Consider the following 14,744-nt stretch of genomic DNA (forward strand, 5'->3'; position numbering starts at 1 on the left):
TTCTCTATATTGTTTATACATATATAGTAGTAGTGAAGGTATACAAAACCTAGCCCAGCAAGATGCATATCAAATTTAGGATCATGTTTGCCTCTCAGAAGGGAAGTAGAATGGCACCGGGAACAGGCAGCTACTGCTTCATCTGAAATGTTTCATTAAAAAAATATAAAACAAAACGTAACATCCATTCATTCCTGATAGTGAGTGAATGAATGTTTACTCTGTGTTTCTTTTTCAAACATTTCAGAATTTTAAAAGAGGGACCATTGGGTTCGTCTTTGCTCTGCCTCCGTGGCACTGATGTCATCTCTAGATTCGGTTTCCCGTTTCCTCATGAACAATGCAGGAAGGTGTGCGGTGTTCTCCTGAATCTCTGCCATCCAAGGGTCTGTGAGCCTAAAACGCCCCACTCCCACCCCACACGGGAACCCTATACATGAAACATGATGTCTCCCCTCATTTAGGCCAGTTCCATCTCTCTCAGTCCGCAATTCTTTCTCCAGACGCAGGCTGTGCAGTGGAAGAGCTGTCTCGGCGACAGAGACCTGGATTTATCAGTCCTTCTGAGCGGTGGATTCCTCTTCTCTGAAACGGGGATTATTATACCTACGTCACAAAACTGTAGTGAAGTTGACAGAAAACGTATGTCTAGTGCCGAGCCGAGTCGCTATTAACAACAGTAGTAACAGAATCGCATTTCGACTCTAATTAGGCCCAGCATCACGTTTTTCACGCTGCCTTTCAAACCCAGATCGGTCTCTTTTGCCAAGTCCCGGCGGCGCGTCGGAAACAATCCGGAATGGTTGCTATAGCGACGTGCTGGCTCCGCCCCCGGGCCCACTCAAATAGCACGCTGGGAATTGTGGTGCGTAAAGGCTGCCACTCACCGAGGGGGCGGGGCAGCTTCCGGAAAGGTTCCTATATTTCTTGTTCTTGCCTCCACCGCCACCCCCTATCCTTCCCTGCTTTAGGGCCACAGAACCCAAAATGAAGACCCGGCTGTGGGTCCCTCTTTCCACGACCGCCGAAGGTGTGGCTGAGAGCAGACCACGTGAAGCAATACCGTGTCCTGAGCGGAGACCGGCACGGGATTGGTGCAGCAGAAAGAGGCGTGGCTCCCGCCTTGGGCGCGGAGGCTCCACCCCCTTACGTTACTTCCGTAAACAAAGGGCGCTGTGGCGGTGCGGGGTCCAGGATGTGTCCCCGGCTCAAAGTGCCGCAGTAGCTTCGGGGCGTGCAGCTGCATCGGTGGCTTCGGAGGCTCCAGGGTCTTTGCAGATTGAGGAAGAGGACCCGATCCCCTCCTTCCTCAGGTATGAAGAAGCGAAGGCACCCCGCAATGTCCCCCTTTAGGCCCTTCGCATCATCCACTGGCACTGCTGGATTCCCGGCGGCGAAGGGTCGGCAGTTCCGGGAAGCCGAGTGAGGTGAAGTCAGGAGGGACTCCTAGTGGTCCTGCTTGGAAGCTGTGGGTTCCTGATCTCAAAGCCAGTGGGGAAAGTAGGAGCCGCTTATGAAGGACTTTTCTTAATGGTTCCTGGCTTCTTGGTGTACAAGAAGGGTTTCAGTGCTCTTGTGAGAGATGTTACCTTTCCCAAACGGATAAATTTCAAGCCCCTCAGAACATCTTAGTTTAGACCACAATTGGTTTCTTTGTACTGCTTTGATTCCTAAGTTTTTTTCTTTTTCAGGTATTAACAAATGTGTATTAGCATTAAATTCAAAGGTCAGTATATTTATATGTATCTAGTTGGCCCTCCTCAGAATATATTTTAGAAGGAAGACCCAAAGGCCACCTGAAGCTTGAGTCAGGCTGGGAATATCATGTGGCTGTTTTGTTTATTTTGTATGTATTGTTCCCATTCAAATAATGTACATTTTTGGAGGGCAGGACTTGTTCACTGCCATCTCCCCAATGCCTAGAATAGTGCCAGGAAACTGGAAGAGAATTAATATTTGTGGAATAAATGAATAAGAAAATGGTGAAAAAAATTTTGTCTGACGATTTGTCTTGGGGCGTACGAGTACAGTAGATTAATTTAAGGCACCCTTAGTCTTACTTTCTCTAACAACCTCTGAATTTCTTAATCTTCTTCCAGTCTATGTAGTGGGTATTTGAACCTCTTTCATTTTGGCATATTACAGCATACATGTATAATTTTGCTGTATTTCCTTAGGTCATAAGAAGCTGGCCTGGGTGCAGTAAGGAACTTGAAACAATGGAAGAACGGAAAGTGAAGCGGAGGAGTCCTAAGTCTTTTAGTGCCCACTCTACTCAGGTTGTTAATGCCAAAAAAAATGCCATTCCAGTTAGTAAAAGCACAGGGTTTTCAAATCCTTCGTCACAGTCAACCTCTCAGCGACCAAAGTTAAAAAGGTGATTTTTTTTCCTTTCATATTATCACAGCAAAATGCTATCCAAGTAAATACCAAATCCTGTAAGTCTTAAAATATTTTTTCTCTTGACTTTTTAAACTATTGAGGCACATATTATATGCGATTTAAAAAAAAGTATGAAGGTTAAAGTGTATGTATAGAGATTAGAAAGTACAAAGTAAATGATGGGTTTGAAGGTCCTTACTTGGTCTCATATTAAAATAAACAAAGCAAGAAAGCTTGTAGACAAAGTTGATGAGCTAGCTAGAAGTGGGATAAAGGATACCCCACTGAGATATCCTTTTTGTTTTAACTGAAATGAGTGTTTGTGCATTAGTAGCTTTTATTTTTTAAGAAGTGTGGTTTCATTGTTTTTGTAGAAATGATTTGTATGTATTGTAAAAAAATTGAACACAGGAAGAATTCAGAGCAGAAATTTAAAACACTAAAATGTCACCACCTAGAAGTAATCATTAATATTTGGTGAACATCATTTATCTTCAGGCTTTAAAGGAAACAAGAGTGGTGACACATTTAAAAGTGTTATAGATTACTGTTGCCTATGTGCGAATATTTTATAGTATTTTTTTTTCTAATAATGATTAAATAAACTTACTTCCAATTGCCAGCACATTCGTGGAGAGTCAGTTAAGGAGGTAATGCTTGTAGTACTCAGTAGCCATTGGGTTTCCACAAAAGAAAAGATGAGATTCTTGCCTTGATGATGGTCTCACACTCTGAGGAAACAGAAGGGACATAGCCAAAGACACTGGAAAGGAACATTCCAATACAGGTTTCCTTTGAATAAGTTATCAATTGGAAAGGGGTTTTCCTCTTGGAGGAGTTTAATTTAGAGTCAAATTTTGAATATGGTTATGGTTGGTGGAAAAAGAAAGTCAAGAGATTTTAAGATAACCACTCCTTTTTATAAATTATTATAGCAGTTTATTTATATCTCATTGTCATTTTCTACCTTGTACTTTTATTTCTCTACCCTCCTCTGAAATCTAGGCTCTAGAGGACAGGGACTATCTTGATAATCCTCATGTACATATCACTTAGTATTTACAGTGTGTTTTGCACCTGGTATAATTTCAGTGGGTGCTTTTTTATTGTTGAGTTATTTTAATATAAAATGAGACAGAGTGACATGATCAAAAACACTGAAGTGGAAATGAACAGGTTTTCATTTTCCTTTTTGGATAAAATTTTGAATGTGAAAGTAAGATATGTATTTGCTGTACTAAAACCTTATGGTCTATAGTGATTTATCTCAAATTTTAATGTGCATTGGATCCCTGGGAGCTGTTTAAAATGCAGATTCCAAATCAGTTAGTCTGGAATAGGGACTCAGATAAGCGTTTCTAGTAAGCTCACAGGTGACGTTGATGCTATGGGTCTTAGTACTTTGAGTAGCAAGGTACTAAATAATAATATTAAACCTAATATGTATGTAAGATACAGATCTTGCTTTGTGAAGAGCTGTTACTAACCTACTGTCAACAGTCTATTGGTTCTAGGTTGATTTCTTGTTAAAAGTATTAGTTTCTTACTTGCTACCCCTTCCCCTGCACCCACCATACAGCCTATTGTGGTGAGTACAGTTGTGGAAAAGATGCCTTCATGCAACATTACAAAGAAATTAGTTGAGTGCTGAATAATATGTGTACGTCAGGATCTGTGGTATATGTTGGGGTTATACAGATAATATCTAGCCCCTTCTTCCTTTTTTGCCTGGTGAACTACTTATTCTTTTTTTTTCCTTTATTGATTTTAGAGAGGGAGGAAGGGAGAGGGAGAGAGAGAGATAGAAACATCGATGAGAGAGAACATCGATTGGCTGCCTCCTGCATGACCCCCACTGGGGATTTGGCCCACAACCTGGGCATGTGCCCTGACTGGGAATTGAATGGGCGACCTCTTGGTGCATGGGTCAGTGCTCAACCATGGAACCATATGGGCCAGGCAGACTACTTATTCTCTAAGGCTTCACTCACATATCATGTTTAAAAAGTTTTCTCTGGCTGCCCCTCGGTTGAGTGAACTGCTCTTTCTCTGTTCCCATATCATGGTGTGCATAGCACCATCACTCAGGTGTTGGAGAGCCTGGTATATGCTACCTATATGTAATAAGAACTAATCTAGTTTAAAGGTTTTAAAAAGGCTTTCCTGAGGAAATAGCATTTAAACTGAGACTTGAAGGATGTGTGGGAGGTAGCCTGACAAAGATAGCAGTAAGAAGAAGGATGCTAATTTCGAGATTAGCGTGTAGTTACATAAGAGAATAGAATTCTAAGAAGCAAAGAGATTCAGAAGGTCTAGAGCATAGATAGAGAGGAGAGGAGAGGTTTCTTACGAATATTGGGCTTTATCCAGCAGGCAGTGCAAAGCTACTGAAGGGTTTGAATTGAGCAATTTATATGATCTGACTTTACTTTTTAAAAAATTGACTTGGCTGCTCTGTGTGGAGGCTTCAGAGGGGGATCAGAGACAACACAGAGGGACAGGAAGACCAGTGGGAAGGTGTTAGAGTAGTTCTGTCAAGAGATAGGGTAGTGGTAGTGGAGAAGAGAGAACTAGAAGGAGTAGAGATATATCTATAGTTATAATCAACAGGACTTCATGACTGCATGTGGGGCTTTAGGAAGGTGGAGGAGTCAAGGTTAATAACACATTTCAGCACTCCATCATATAGTGATTATTAATTTATATGTCTTCCTTTCTCCTTAGACTGGGCACTCTATTGTGCAATGATAGATGTTGTATGCATCTTATCTATCCAGTATCTGGCATGGTGTCAGCTACAGAATAGGGACTCCATAACCACTTGATGAATGACTGATAGTTCAAAAAACAAATAGGGTAAAGGGAAGGGAAAGGTGTATATGTTTTACTGAGAAATAAAATAGGAAACATAGGACCCTGGCCAGTGTTGCTCAGTTGGTTAGAGCATCTTCCCGTAACCAAAAGTTTGCGGGTTTGATTCCTGGTCAGGGAACATACCTAGGTTGTGGGTTTGATCACCTGTCAGGGCATATAGGGGAGGCAACCAATCCATGTGTCTCTCTCACATTGATGTTTCTCTCTCTCTCTCCCCCTTCCTCCCTCTCTTAAAAAAAATCAATTAAAAAATATGAAACATAGGATAGTAAAAAGTATTAATTTTGTTTTCAGTTTTTTATAGTCTAAAGAATTAGCATATTATATAAATGTATTAACCAAACTTTTCATATACCTTAGTAGTTATGCTTTATACATTTGTTTGAGATTTTTCACAACCTGTGCTTTTAGTTTCTGGCTTGAAATTACTGGGTTTATTTAGTATTGAATTTGCTCTGATTTCTTGTTTTTAAGGGAAATTCCATTTAATTCACAGATTTTGCTTAACCTAGAACAATCTGAAAATAATCATCTCTTATTTTTTTAAATTTTATTTTAAATTTTTACTGATTTTTTTTTTTTTAGAGAGAGAGGGAGGGAGAGAGAGATAGAAACAGTGATTGGCTGCCTCCTGCACATCCTCTACTGGGATCAAGCCCGAAACGTGGGCATGCGCCCTGACCAGGAATCGAACCGGGACCTCTCAGTCCATACGACGATGTTCAATCCACTGAGCCACACCACTGGGCATCATCTCTTTTTAAAGACAGTTATATGCAATTAGTTTTTTAATTGCATCTTATTTGCAGAGTGATGAAAGAAAAGACGAAACCTCAGGGTGGAGAAGGAAAAGGTACTCAGTCAACTCCAATTCAGCATTCCTTTCTCACTGATGTCTCAGATGTTCAGGAGATGGAGAAGGGGCTTCTCAGCCTTTTGAATGATTTCCACTCTGGAAAACTTCAAGCATTCGGTAAGCAACAGATGTCTGTATTTACCATTTTCTTTTTCAATATGTTTATATCCTATTGTCTACGTGTATTTTGTTATTCCTTTTAAAAGTGTCATTTTTTTTTTGTTAAAAAAAAAAAGAGTCCAGAGGCATAAAATACAATCATCATAGATTTCATTTATCAATTAAGTTGTACTACTGTGTATACAACTGAAAAATATTATGTTGTATTTCTCATTCTTCATAACATTCTACATGTTTCATGAATATTTTCATATATTTTTCTTCAAGGAGGAATATATAATTGATTGGTAAAGGATTTGTGGTTGAAGTCTTTGTATGACTCTTAATTTCATTGAGATTATTATAAAATTTGGATCATTTGATTCAAATGACAGTTGTCAAATTGGAGATGATTATACCTAAGAGATAATTTTTTTAAATCTTTCCTATCTGATTTGTTTAGTGCCCATGGTCATTTATTAGATTGTCACTGTTTTCCTGGTCAGAAATTTGATTTTTTTATATCCCCAAAATAGGCAGTCATTAACAAAGTCATTTACAATGGAAGACAATCAATTTCTTTTGTAGCACCTAGAGTTCAAGAGCATTTCCTCAAGACAGTTAGTTTGAACTGACTTCATCTTTATTTATGTTCTGGAATGTCCCCTCAGGAAATGAATGTTCCATTGAACAAATGGAACATGTTCGGGGAATGCAGGAGAAATTAGCTCGCCTGAATTTGGAGCTCTATGGGGAGTTAGAGGAACTGCCCGAGGATAAGAGGAAAACAGCTAGTGACTCTAATCTGGATAGGCTTCTGTCTGACGTGAGTATAGTTCTTTTGCTTTATTCTTTTCTTAATATTTTTATTGAGGTAAAATTTACTGTTTTAACTATTTTGAAGAATACAGTGCAGTAGTTTTTAGTATTCACAGTGTTGTGCAGACATCACCTCTAATTTCAGAACATTTCATCACTCCAAAAAAGAAACCCTCTAACTCTCAGTTCTCCCTCCACGAATCCCCTAGCAACCACTCATCTACTTCCTATCTCTATGAATTTACCTATTCTGGACATTTCATACGAGTGAATCATACAACATGTGGCTTTTTGTTGGGATTCTTTCATTTAGTGTAATGTTTTCAGGTTTCATCCATGTTGTATTTTACTCTTTTTTTTTTTTTTTTAAATATAGTCCAAAGAAATTATGCATACATTCTGAGAATCCTGGGCGATCTTCAAGTGAAATATTAGCTTCTGTGCATATATGATAAGATCTTAAGATGTAGAAGGTAGTATGTCAAAAAATCCTCACGATTAATGCATATTGCATTCTTTATTTAGGGTGGGTACTTAGTTTTAAATACAGAACTACATTTATTATTTATAGCAGTTTTTTACATTTCCATGTGTACTAGCTTGCTGGAGTTGCCATAACAAAGCGCTATAGGCTGGGTGGCTTGAACTACAGAGATTTTTTTTTCCACAGTTCTGGAGGCTAAAAGTTGAAGATACAGTGTTGGCAGGGTGGTTTTTTCTGCGGCCTCTTTCTTTGGCTTGTAGGTGGCCATCTTTGTGTTCACGTGACATTCTGCCTCTCTGCATGGGTGCTTGTGTCCAGATTTCCTCTTCTTGTCATGTTGGATTAGGGCCCACCCTAATAACCTCATTTTAACTTGATTACCCCTTTAAAGACCCTTTCTCCAATTCCTGTCACATTCTAAGGTACTAGAGGGTAGCACTCAAATTTGAATTTTGGGAAGACATAATTCAGCCTCATAACACCACTTAGGAATCTACTGCGAAGTATAAACTAAATTTGCCTCTCTAAATATTTTTTGGGACAAAAATAAATAAAAATGTTTATTCACTGTACTTGAGTTTCAGAATAGCTTCCATAGTCACCGATGACATTCTATTTGTTTTTCTGTCTTTTGAATTCGTAAATGTGAGGGGAAGTTGCATGCCCATACTTTAAAATTTCATGTCTATACTTTTTATTTCAAGTCTACTTTGTTCAGTGTTGCAACTATTTCCTTTTACCAGTTCCTCTTAACAAATATAAGCTTAATTTTATAGTACACTTAGGAGAATGACTGTGGTATGCTGAAAATACCACCCAATTTGAAACCAGAAAGCCTTTGTTTAGCCCAGGATCTGCATCTGTGACTGAGCAATTGAACATTTCTGTAACTCAGGTTTTTCTCTCTGAGGGTGATTAATTCTACCTCATACCGAAAACTGAATGTCACGTGAAATCTTTTTGTAATCCGTAAAGGTTTTAAAGATTTTGATTATTCAAAAGACAATTTTTTTCTTTTAAAACTATTTTTAGAGAAGATTATGATTATGCATGATTTTAAGCATACTTAGAAAATTCCAGTTTTTATCATCTGACTTAATTTTCTTCACATATTCTTATTTAATAAATACTAAAACTACTTTATAATTATTTTACATAAGTGAATTTTTCAGTGCGGAAATTATTGAAAAGTTTTTCTTTAATATTTTGCTTTTTCATATAAAGAAAGCTTAAGTGAAAAATAATTTATTTTAATGTGTTTAGTTATGTCCTGGCCGGTTAGGCTCAGCGGTTAGAGCGTCAGCCTGTGGTTCGGAGAGACCCGGGTTCGGTTCCCGCTAAGGGCACGTACCTCGGTTGCAGTTTGTCCCCGGCCCTGGTTGGGTTGTGCAGGTGGCAGCCACTCTATGTGTCCTTTTCACATCAATGTTTCTCTCTCTCTCTCTCTTTCTCTCTATCCCTCCCAGTCTATCTGAACAAAACATGGAAAAATATCCTCAGGTGAGGATAAAAATAAATAAATAAAGTGTTTAATTATGATATTTATTATATTTATGTTATAAAAATTAAAATTAAATGTGTTTCTTTGTGTTACAGTTAGAAGAATTGAATTCTTCCATGTATCCTTTGCCTAATATCAACAGTGAAAAGTCTCCAAATTATAATTTCTGGCGAATAGTCCTGATCATATTTTAGAAAGATGTGATGTTTAGACAGAGTGAGCAAAGGTACCCACTGTCATTTAGTAGGGCCATCTCTCTTCCCCTTTGGTTTCCAAATGGAATTTTCTAGTTATTTTGTTTGTTTCTGGTTTGTTCTGCTTTACTTTGTATTGTTTCTGTATTTTTAAAACAAATTAAAAAATTTTAAGAGAATTGAGGATTAGGCTAGTTTGTCATATAAATTATTTTGAATCATAGATTCTGAGGCTAAATGGCAGTCGTATAACTCAATATGCTATGCTTAATGTAATATTACTACATAGAATATTTTAAATGTTTTTTTTGTTGCTTTTCTTTATTAGAGAGAGAGAGAGAGAGAAACATCGATGTGCGAGAGAAACATCAATTGGCTGCCTCCTGCACGCCCCCACTGGGGTTTGAGCCTGCAACCTGGGCATGTGCCCTGACTGGGAATCGTACTGGGACTGCTCAGTCCATGGGATGGCACTCTATCCACTGAGTCACACCAGCCGGGCATTACATAGGATATTTTAAATGCATAAAATTGAAAGCTAGACATTCAAGGGATATTTATATGACCTGTGAAATGACTTTTTCATAATTAAGTGTACAGAGTGTATTATAAGATCACTTAAAGGAAATCACCAAGGTACATGTAAAATATTCAGGTTTTGACATTTCAATGTAGAGCAATTCAGGAACTTTTCAAGATGTATTTTTTTTTTTATATAGTGACAGTCACAATGTGATGTACATAAGAACAGTAAGAAATGATCCTACCTATAAAATAATTTTATTTGAGAGGTAAGACATTCCCTTTGAACTAAAAATGAAATACTAGAAAGGATACTGTAGAGTCAAGAGATTTAATTTTTTTTTTTTATCCTCACCCTAGGCTATTTTTCCATTTTTTTACAGATAGAGTGGGGTGGGGAGAGAGGAAGAGAGAGAGAGAGAGAAACATCGAAGTGAAGGGACACATCGAGTGTCCCTTCCCGCACGACCAACCAGGGCCGGGGACAAACTGCAACCGAAGTACGTGCCCTTAGCGGGAACTGAACCCGGGTCTTTCCGGACCGCAGGCCGATGCTCTAACCGCTGAGCCAAACCGGCCAGGGCAAGAGATTTAATTTTTGACATTTGGTTCCATGTAATGTAACTTTGGGCATATTGGTTAACATCTCAGTGTCCTCTATAATATACGGTGATTTGTACATGTAATGATGTGTATGTAAAATTTTCCAAACCACATTACATATATAAAATGTATATATAGCCCTGGCCAGTGTGCCTCAGTGGTTCAAGCAATGGTGTACTGAAGGGTCTTGGGTCTTGGGTTCAATTTTCAGTCAAGGGCATGTACCTAGGTTGCAGGTTCAATCCCGGGCCCAGGACTGGTTACGAGAGGTGTAACCAATCGATGTGTCTCTCTCACATTGATGTTTCTCTTTCTCTCCCTCTCCCTCCCTCCCATCCACTATCTCTAAATAGCAATGGAAAAAATATTCTCGGGTGAGAATTAACAAAAAAAAATGTGCATGTATACTTACATATATATGTAAATTACTGTTGTTACTATAACATATACTGTTATTAATTGCTGATTTTTATAGTAACAATGAAAAAATAGGAAGACATAGTCAAAGCTAGTAATAACAATAACTAATTTTTATTGAATATTTACAATTTGCCAAGTATTATCTGAAAGATTTAGCACACAGTAACTTATTTGGGCCTACCCTTGAAAGTAGGCAGTGTTATACTCCCCATTTTCAGAAAAATTTGAGAAGCCACATAAACTGTGGGGAGATATTAATGTAAAGTATCATTGTCATCATCTTTTAAGACTCAAATATGAATTAATCAGGGGGCTTTTCTTAGAAGTAGTTCCTGGTTCTTTGTTCTTTATATTTGTTCCAAGCTTTATATTCTTTCTAGGTTTATGACACTTAAGTATCTCCTGTCCTCTGACCTGAGTTTTTGTTAAACAGTCAGACTTCTTTGTGTCACCGATTCCACCACCACAGTTAAATAAGGCAGTGAGATAACGTCAGAGCACGGCCTTTGGATTGCTCTGTTTCAAACCATGGTAGGCATCTGTGCGACCGTGAGTGAAATCTGGCCACCCTCGTTTTCCTGTCTGTAATAAATGTTCTCTCTGTACTCCAACTTTCCCCTCCTAATTCTCTGCCATCAGTACCTCAGTTATTTCAGTCTCCAAGCGTATTTAAAAATCCCCCTATGACCATAGCACAGATTGCTAATCAGTCATGGCCCTTTCTGCCATTGAGCCTGGACATGGACATGGAATTATTAGCCATTTCTTAATTACGGTTAGTTGCCAGGCATCATTATTTCTGCCTTTTATTCTTCCTTCAATCTCCTCCTGCCTCACCTGATTCCATAACCTTTCACATTTCTATTCCAGTTCTAGAGCTGCACTGTGCAGTATGGCAGCCCTAGCCCTGTGGCCACTGAGTACACGAAACGTGGCTAATCTGGATTAGAAAGGGCTGTGAGTCTAATATGCACACCTGCTTGCAAAGATTTCGTATGAAAAAACAATATAAAGAATCTCAAGCCCTGGCCAGTTTGGCTCAGCGGTTAGAGCGTCACCCCGCGGACCAGAGAGTCCCAGGTTTGGTTCCCGCTGAGGGCACGTACCTCAGTTGCAGTTTGTCCCCAGCCCCTGTTGGGGTCGTGTGGGTGGCGACCAGTCGATGTTTCTCTCTCACATTGATGTTTCTCCCCGCCTCCCCACTCTATCTGAAGATAAATGCAAAAATGTCCTTGGGTGAGGATAAAAAAAAAAAAAAGAATCTCAATATTTTTATAATGACATATTGAAATAATTTTTGATATGTTAGTGTAAATAAAATATATTTTAAAAATTTTATCCTTGGTTTGCATTATATTTCTATTGGACAGTGCTGCTGTAGACTTTAGATGTTGTCACTAAATAAATGATCCTTCCTAAAACATCACTTTCATCTTGCTATTCCTGTTCCTTACCAAGTTATGTTTACCATGCCAGACTTTTTAAGGACTCTCAGTAATTTGATCACAATCTGTACATCCTGTTATATTTTTTATTCCCACCAAGTTGGTTCTCGGATGCCCAAGAGCAGATTATGTTCATGTTTACCTTACTTAATGCCTTTACTCAAGGTTGTACTTCCTACCTAGAGTTACTCTGGCCTCCCCCTTCTACTTAGCAAATAACACAGAAGCTGACCACTTCCATAAAGCATTTAGTTTGTACCTCAAACTAGCATTCTGCTTTTTTTACAGTATCTGTTGATTTTTGTGTGTTAAATCTCTGCCTTCCAAGTGGATGCGAATGTCTTTGATGGCGGTGCTCATGTCTACGTTTTGGCAACCTCTCCCATCCATGTATTGCTGGTTGTCATTTAGTTCTCAGTGTATCCATATTCTCAATGTATCCATCTCGTTGCTTGAATTGGGCCTTGAAAAATAGGTAGCAGGTAGATCATATAGATGGAAGAGGAAAATGAAAGACAGTGATGAGAAGTGACTAATATATGTAGGAATTCCATCTATTTCCAATTGAAGAATAATTCAGAATTATAGGAAAGGTCTTAGAGCTATGAAGATTTTATTTCATTTTTGATCTTTACAAAGAAATTGTTTTCCCAAGGATGATAAAGTGGTGTTGTCTTCTTAAATGAATTTTTTTAATCCAGTAAATTTTTATATATGCCTCACCATGAAAATGATTCTAAGTGCATTAAAAGAACATAGTCTTGAGTCAGTGTTTTTTTTGAAAGTCTTCACATTCTGGGCATAGTATAATTACTTCACTACATTTAAAAATTGTCTTACCACTTCTAAGTTTCTCAAAAGCAACATAGGTACTTTCCCTTTAAACATATATTTTTTAATACCCTCTGTCTCTTAGCTCCTGAATGTAATTGCCAGAAATTTAAAACAAGTACTAATTATAGAATGAAAATCTTCTTAACTCATGAATTCAGACAGAAACTCCATTTGACAGATGCGCAGGATGTTCCAAACACTTCTGACGCTTCCACCAGCTAAAATGAAATGCAGTTGCTGCCCTGTGGTTTGAAGAAAAGCAGCATTCTTTACTTTTCCAGCTGAATCCAGTAGCAGAATCATCTTCCACAGTGAGGAGTTCAAGTCATTAAAGTGCAAGTGCAATGATTGTTTTCACATAACTGCTTCTAGTAAATCCGACTGCTGTAATTCACCGTAACTGGAGGCCCAGGCCTTGTCAAAGGCTTAATCAGGAAATGAGGTACAGAGGTTGTGCTGCTACGCTTATTGTTGCCTTCTGAGGTTATACTTGAAATTCATTGTGCTAAATGTGTTTGACGGGGCTGAGGGATGTACCCTTCCTGGGCTTACCAAAGTGATTCCACTGTTGATTTAAGTTGATGATGCCCAGGCTTTTGTGGCAGCCCAGCTTCAGTTTACGTTCGACAATCAGTACACACATCGGTGTGTTTTCCAATGCCAGTGGTAACAAAATGTGAAATATCTGTGAAATTTGCTATTTTTAATAAAGTGATTGTTTTAAATGTGTCTCTATTGTCTGTCTGGGAGAAACCTATAGTCTTCAATCTGAGAATACAAGAGTTCAATTCTCAAAAATAAACTGCTATAAAATGTGAGGTTCTGTATCTTTCTTGAAAGGTGATTTTGTACCTTGTGCACGTTTCAACGGGGGTGTACTGAGAAGAGTGTGGGCTTTAAAGTTAGACCTTGATTTGAATCCCCCTTCAGCTCCTTAGCTTTGTGTTGACTCAGTTTATCTGAGTTTAATTTTTGTTTTTATCTAGAAAAAGAGGTTAATAACCAACTCCTAGTGGTTGTTAGAGGAAGTAAAAAAGTGTGTACTAAGACGCTTAGCACAATAGCTGACACCAGTCAGCAAACATTAGCCTCACCACCCTTTTCAAACAGCTTGATTGAAATAATCCATATACATGTACATAAAATTTATCATTTTCAAGTGTACAATTCAGTGTTTAGTACATTCAGAGTTGTGCAACCACCATAATCTACTTCATCACCCCAAAAAGAACCCCTTTAGCAGTCACTCCCCATCCTCCAAACCCCCCCGCAGTTGGTAACCAGTAATCTGCTTCGATTCTCCGTATTTGCCTATTCTGCACATTCTCTACAAATAGAATCATACAACACACAATCTTTTGTGACTGGTTTCTCTTACTCTGTGTAATGTTTTTAAAGGTCATTCATGTTGTAGCATGTATCAGTACTTCATCTCTCTTTACAGCCAAATCATATTCCACTGTGCGGATATGTCACTTTTTGCTTTTCGATTCATGGAGCTCAGTTGCCTTCACCACAGAGAAGAGGCTTCCACCTTCTGCCTCCTCGTTTCCAGGCCACAGGAACGGGCACTTCACTGGGGGTGGGGAGTGAGGACCTATTTGGGGGATTCTTAGTTCAAAGAATTTTGATCAATTTATCGAATTGGCCTTTTTAATATCCCTTTTAAAAATGAGAAAATCACTAGAACATCAGATACAACCCGGGAAGT

General features: G+C 38.5%; 1 protein-coding gene across 2 annotated transcripts; it reads left to right on the forward strand.

The window, feature by feature from the left end:
- Positions 1 to 1,174: 1,174 nt before the first annotated feature.
- Positions 1,175 to 13,954, forward strand: CCDC28A (coiled-coil domain containing 28A). Of its 2 annotated transcripts, XM_036249350.1 has the most exons (6): positions 1,175 to 1,313; positions 2,178 to 2,377; positions 6,066 to 6,229; positions 6,883 to 7,037; positions 9,111 to 9,133; positions 13,192 to 13,759. In XM_036249350.1, exons 2-6 carry the CDS (start codon positions 2,220 to 2,222, stop codon positions 13,253 to 13,255), a joined length of 564 nt encoding a protein of 187 aa, XP_036105243.1. In that variant the 5' UTR covers positions 1,175 to 1,313; positions 2,178 to 2,219; the 3' UTR covers positions 13,256 to 13,759. The 2 variants fall into 2 exon arrangements, with proteins under 2 accessions (XP_036105243.1, XP_036105244.1); XM_036249351.1 differs by lacking the exon at positions 9,111 to 9,133 and having other exon boundaries at positions 13,212 to 13,954.
- Positions 13,955 to 14,744: the final 790 nt, after the last annotated feature.

Source organism: Molossus molossus, unplaced genomic scaffold, assembly GCF_014108415.1.
Source record: "Molossus molossus isolate mMolMol1 unplaced genomic scaffold, mMolMol1.p scaffold_m16_p_8, whole genome shotgun sequence".
Lineage (NCBI taxonomy): Eukaryota > Metazoa > Chordata > Mammalia > Chiroptera > Molossidae > Molossus > Molossus molossus.